The following is a 6,868-nucleotide window of genomic DNA, read 5'->3' as shown; positions in this document are numbered from 1 at the left end:
TGATACCATAATAGACCTTATAAAGTATAAATTAAATGCAGATGAACTTTGTCAATTTAAAAAACCGACTAATTTGTTGGTGGAAAATTTTGTAATGTCTTTTAAAAACAGAAGATTTGACTATATTAATTTCTCTAAGATCTTTGAAAAATGTAAAGGAAGTTTCCTACTTAAGTATAAATGTAATATACGTAAGGTCTTCAGGTATGAAAAGAGTTTAAAAAAGCTTATTTGCAATTATAGTTTTTACAGTAAGAATATTGATCGAATAAAGGAAACGGACTGTATATGCAATAAAAACATCTTTAAAAACTACATTGATAAGGATCATGGGCATATTATTACAGGAGATTTGGAAATAATTCATAATGAATCATTAAAAAACTTGATGGAAAAGGGTTCGAAATATCGACCGCAGAGTCACATAAGTAAAAGAACGATCAAAAAAGTATTTTGCAAAGAATTGGATATTTTCATATTAAAACTTGCTTATAAATACAATTGGCCAACTGAAGGCTTTTTAGAATGGAAGAAAAATATTTTGGATGAATTTAGTTATTGTTATAATCTTCAGACGATTCAGAACAACAACATAATTGATAAAAAACTTAAAAAAAGTATAGAGGACCTAAAAAATAGTTTTATTATAACCACAGTTGATAAAGCGGCAAATAATTTTGCCATCATGTGCAAATTTTTTTATAAACTTATGCTTCAGAAGGAATATACAAATATTAATACATACAAAAAAGTCACAGAAGCTGAGTCCAGTTTAACACTAGAAAGACGGAGGGGCCTGTGTGGCCCCTCGCGTAGTTTGTTGTTAAATAACTCGGATAATATCTAACGGAACTTAATGGAATTTTCTGACTTTTCAGTATATGACACTATTTGAATGCTTGTTTAATCATTTAATCATTCGCCTCATAGTACTGTTAATATTGATCCTTATACCTAGAAAGACGGGAGGGGCCACAGTGGCCCCTAAGCATTTTGACTATTAAAAAATTTATTTTTGAGCAATCACGATTGCTTATTGTTCTCATTTGACCGTTTTTGGCGTCCGTGCCTTTTTCAACTTGGATCAGAAGCCTCTGCAGCACCACCGCCCACCATCCTCTGCTGGCGGCGCGGCGCGGCTGCTCCGGTTTTGAGCTATCCGCTTCTCCTGGTGGGAGGCGTCCATGTCCTACACACGCGCACGTTCACACACATACACACACACGGCTTCACACACATACACTCACACACGCCTACGTGCATACACACAGGTCTACGCACACACACAAGCCTACACACTTACACACACGACTATGCCCACGTAACCGCCCAGGAGGAGAGGCAGGCTTGGGGGGGGGGGACAGGAGCCGTTTCTAGAAACAATAACTCTAATGAGTAGGGTCCTGTATCAGTTCGTGATTGCGAAAACCATAATTTGAAATCAAAATTTCAGAATTCAAATTAATTTTCTTTTTTTTTCCTTTCTCCTAATTGTTGTAGCATAAAAAAAATGCCATTCACTCTAGTTTAACCCGTAACTTCCTCTTTATGCAACCGATTGGATATCCAAATGCTATAAACAGTACCGACTGCTTACCATCCTAATGGTGGCCATAGCTCTTAGAAAGGAAAACTAATTCAACCTTTTGCCCAGTATAGAGAGAAAAACTAAAAATAATTAAGTACTAAGTTTTTATTTAGTCATGAAAGAAGGTGTATCAGGCATGTGGACCCCCTCAGGAAGAATTTTTAAAAGAATTCACTCCAAAAATGGGTAGGGGCCGCACTGGCCCCTTCAGTCTTTCTAGGTATACAGAAAATGTCAGTCGTTCTAGTGTTAAAGAAAAGAATCCTAGCCTTCGACAAAATTCTAAACACACGGCATCTAGATTTCAATTTTCCTTTCCTTTTTATAACGGTTAAGTTTCATAAAAATCCAATAAAGTTTAGATTCGTTACTAGTGGAACATACTCCTACAATAATCAAGCAGGTTACATTTTTTTTTTCGAAAAATTAAAAAATATCTTGGCCAAAATTGCAGAGGAAAAAAGTTTTATAATTCTGAATAACCAGAAAGTTCTGGATTTCATAAACAGTGGTAAATACCACATTCATAGTATTAATACTTTTGACTTTGAAAATCTTTTCACTAACATTCCCCACAAACTCATAATCGATGTTTCAAATAGACTTTTCGACAGATATGAAAAACACATCTATTTAGAAAATCGCTCTTGGATTAACCTTGTTAAATTTTGTATTTTTGAGAATTACTTATATAATGGTTCCAATTTCTACAGACAGATCAATGGAATACCGATGGGCACATCTTTTTCTAGTGCGTTTGCAAACCTATTTTTGCATTTTTATGAATCTATTTTTTTAATAAACAACAATATAGAAGCATTTAGATATATTGATGGCATTATTATTTTTAATAACAATGATTTTCACAATTTACACAAAGAAATTTACCCAAATGAACTACTGCTGAAACAAACAAATAAGAATGAGTCAGTTAATTTCCTTGATCTCAATATTCAACTGAATAATAAAGTTCCCAGTATAGCTTTGTATGATAAACGTCAGGATTTTGATTTTAAAGTGTATTCTTTAATTCATTTTCACAGTTGTGTCAGTAGAAAAGTGTTCAAAAATATAATCATTTCACAAATTATGAGATATAAAAAAATATGCAATTATGAAACAAATCTGAAAACAGCGATTCAAATTTTAACTGCTACCCTAACTGAAAACCAATATCCGGAGCATCTTACGAAGCATTTCATTTACAAGCTTGTGGAGGACTAGCGAAAGTCAATTGTCAGTTCCTTGAATTGTCAGTTCCTTGAAAATTAACAATATACTGTACTATATCATTTGATCCAAAAATACCCTATCCCGATATGGTACTTCCTGCTTCCGGTTAAGTCACATGTACCACTAAAAAAGTACGGCATGGTGCTTAAACGCTTTTCCACGATCTACACTACAGCTTGTAATTCAACTATAGGTGCATCAAATGACACCCCCACCCCCCATTTTTGGTTCTGGCTTGTGTATTATATGAAACGAACTAGAATACAGGTTAGATGTGTGTCCCGTTACAAAAGGCTCACGCATCGAACATTTGTGAATGAAAAAAACCTTTGAATGCCTATCTTTATTTTTATGTGTCATTTATAGTGCTAAATGTAATATTTTATGAAATATAAATTTTTACAACCCGGATATTCTTTTGTGCTAATCTTTTATTTTCTTTCTTTGAAGGAAGCAAAGCCGTACAGTCACCCCCTCACCTAGTCAGGGCACCCTGTCCGACTGGCTACTTCCCTTGTAACAGTTCAGAAGTGTGTGTGGATCGGCGAGTCAACTGTGACGGACGATTCGATTGCCCTGATCAGTCTGATGAATGGGCTTGCGGTAAGTGTCATCTTTTCTTAGCTGACATTCATATTTTGTTTTCCAAATTATCATTGAAGTTCTATAGAAAACGCAAAACTAAAAGAGTGAATCGTAATATATCACTATTAAAAACATAGACTAAGATAGATATTCTTAGACCCTGTGTAAAAAAGCCAGAAATTGCACCGATGGTATCCTAAGATAGTTAAATTCTCGCTAAAGATCTTAGGATGCATTGATTCAAAACATTGCATTATTGAATCTCAATTGGTAGTTAATTTAAACTTAACTATGCTGCAAATTTATGAAGCACATTTTCAAAATTGCATATTAAAACTTGAATTAGTACGTACACCAGTCTTCCAGCTCCTTTATTTGATCGCTTAACGAGATCGATCACAAACAATTTCATGAAACGACCACGTTAAGATAAACCTTCCCATTTCCTTGGCGATTTATCCAATAACTACGGCTTCAATTGCATCTCATTTTCACCATACCGTGTCATCTCTTTTAGATTCCATTGCTAATGATTAGAAATGTATTTTGATGATTAAGGACTTTGTAACTATTACCTCACGAAAATCACTGTAAAAAATGGGTAAGGTTACCGTCAATATTAATGGGTGTATCGTTACATGAATTCTGAGGTGCGTAGCAATACTGTTTTAAAAACTCAAATTGTTAGAGAAATCTTGCACTACAGTTTCAGTAGAATTCCAAGCTCGTGATTACAGATCAGAATCGGCGCAGAGCAGCTAAACTCTTATTAGCGGCCCTGCAATCCGACCTCGGTAGCCGAGCGGTAAAAGCTTTTGCCTTGCGAGTCTCTGAGATTCGCGTTCTGGGTTCGAACCTGACTCAGGTCATTTCCTTTCTTAGTGCAATTAAAATAAATAAATATTGTACAGTAAAATAGTTGGTGTATATTGGCTGTTAAAAAGCATGAACCTGATAAATCGTTCTAGAAAGTCAGATTAAAGTTTAATTTTTGGTAATATGTAACCTGCCCTATATTTCGCTTATTAAAATGTCCACGTTTATCAGTACTTTTGTAGTCTTTCGTCATATATATATATATATATATATATATATATATATATATATATAAACACAAGTTATTTATCCTGAAACCTATCCTTTCACCTTAATACAATAAAATTTGCTAAACCATAACTTTGAAAAGATTTATGTGATACGATACATTAAGAATTTGGGTTTTTAAATTTTTTTAAATACCTTATTTCTAATGCTGCAAGTGTTCAGATTTCTTGCGCTTCCTTATTTTAATTGTGATATGAGGAATAATAGTTAAAACACTTGAGTATTTATCTAAAATTTAATTTGCACACCAAGTATTTTTGTTAACTTCCTACAACAAAAGAATCTCCAATTTCTTAATTTCACATTTAAAGAATAGATTTAAGACGAATATTGCTTGAAAAGTTGTAAGGAAATATTTGTATGGATTGTAAGAATTTTTGTTGAGTAAATGCTATATACCTTGTTAATCTAACACGTATTTTACTGCCTTAATTCATTTAGAGGATCATAACAGGAAAAATTATTTTGATCAAATGTTCAAAAAGAGACCAGACGCAGATAGAGAACAAAAAGTGGCTGGTTGTGGTAAGTTCTAAACTTTATTAGATGATTTAAATATGTGTTTACACTTTAAACATTGTATTATCTTTACATTTTCTAATTGCATAAGGTGTGAATAGTTTTAACATATTAGCGGTATTTGGCGATATTCGCATAAAACAGCAGGCGAAATTTTGTATGACATTTCTAATTAACACTATATAAAGCTCTTTCACGCTTACATTCTAGGTACCACAATAATGGTGTTGTTTCTTTCAGCCAAAAGTACTAATTGTAGTCACTAAAATCCTTATGTATATAATAGCGAATGATCGAGTAACGCTGACGTCATCAACAGTGAAACTCGCGCCACGGCATGATAATTTGATACTCTATTTTGTAATGTTTGATACTCTGGGAAATGCTTTATTTCCACAAGGCTGAACTGTATCCAGTAACATAACTGTTTTACTGGTAAGACTGTCATTTTAGGAGAGTGACGAAACGAAAAAGTGGTCAACCATGAACGCTATCTACTGGAGTTTAGGGTTAATCCACTGAAGTGAGGGTTCAAATTTCAACTATCAAACTATCACCAAACAGGCCATTGCTTTGTTCAAATGCTGAAGCAATTTTCATCCATCATACCTTGACGGGCTGCTTTCTAATTGATAGAATAAGCAAATAAATAAATAAATAACATGGGGCATTTATTTTAAAACAGTTATTTGAATTTATTTTTTTAAACGTCCGATTTTGGAAATACGGCGTGGTTTTTATGATGTCACAAATGATGTACTTTGGCGCACTACTCCATTGCTGCGGAAAATGTTTAAGCTCTGCTGTCAACCGCGTTGCCAAGTTATGATAATTTGCGCTGTGTGCTAATGGCATTTCATCATTTGTGATGTCATGTGCAAAAGCGTAAAAAATGAATTTCAATCTGGGACCGATGATTGCAATAATTGTTAAGAAATATCAAACTTTGTCAAATTATTTAAAAATGGTTAAATCCTATGTTTTTAAGCATGCTCTTTCAGATTTTTTTTTTTTTTTTCATTTATGAAACAACCCCATTATATACTTAAGCATAATGTAGTCTCCAAAACTGTTCTTTCCACTTCTTAACAGAACTTTCACCGAAAAAGTAATTTCGGTGTAAGCAAAAACTTACAGGCCCTAAACCAGGGCTAAAGTAGAACTACATGCACTATGCAAACATCCCGGTTATTCCATCTAGATATCTGTATAGGATAATCAAGCTGTTAGTATATTGAATGTAATTTCATATTGTAAAATTGAAAAACGGCTAAATTTAAATTATAATTCACATCTATAAAATTATGAATATTTTTGTTAGGAACTAATTAACTTAGAAATATCTTTTACACTATTAAAGCATACGACCGAATAAAAAAAAAACACTTACCAAGCACAGGAAAAAATTCTATCACGGAACCAGTAACAAAGTTGACTTTTAGTAAAAATTAACTCGGTTATTGTCCTGTCTTAAACTATTGGATAATGCCGTACCTAGAGTTTTGAGTTTCTAAAAAACGACGCTGATTGGTTAAAACAGTTAAGAATTAGTATCTAGAAAACACTATGATTGGTGAGGGATTTGCCTAGCGTTCGGTGATATTTTGATCAAACATGGTTAAATTCCTTGCTAAAACATGGATTTTCCAAGTTCATAGCTTAGCGATATTTTGTGAAGTTGAACTGAAAACCCATGTTAAAAAACATTGGTGACATTTTTAAATAACACAGTTCTGTGTCTTTTCCAATAAAATTTGTTAGAATAAATTCCGAGTTTTATTTCTAGAATTTAAAATAGTTCATATTTTCTCGTAAGTGCTGCAACATTGTCTTTAATTG

General features: G+C 33.2%; 1 protein-coding gene across 1 annotated transcript in view; it reads left to right on the top strand.

Moving 5' to 3' along the window:
* The first annotated feature begins 2,907 nt into the window (after window positions 1-2,907).
* Window positions 2,908-6,868, top strand: part of LOC129224316 (relaxin receptor 1-like) — a 52,444-nt gene continuing 48,483 nt past the window's right edge. Inside the window, exons 1-3 of the mRNA XM_054858753.1 lie at window positions 2,908-2,926; window positions 3,272-3,424; window positions 4,952-5,035. Of these exons, the coding sequence (XP_054714728.1) occupies window positions 2,908-2,926; window positions 3,272-3,424; window positions 4,952-5,035 (256 nt within the window). The remainder of the gene's footprint in view (window positions 2,927-3,271; window positions 3,425-4,951; window positions 5,036-6,868) is intronic.

The sequence above is a fragment of the Uloborus diversus genome, chromosome 6 (assembly GCF_026930045.1).
Source record: "Uloborus diversus isolate 005 chromosome 6, Udiv.v.3.1, whole genome shotgun sequence".
Lineage (NCBI taxonomy): Eukaryota > Metazoa > Arthropoda > Arachnida > Araneae > Uloboridae > Uloborus > Uloborus diversus.
Note: the sequence above shows the minus strand (reverse complement) of the source record. Positions and strands in the feature narration are given on the sequence as shown.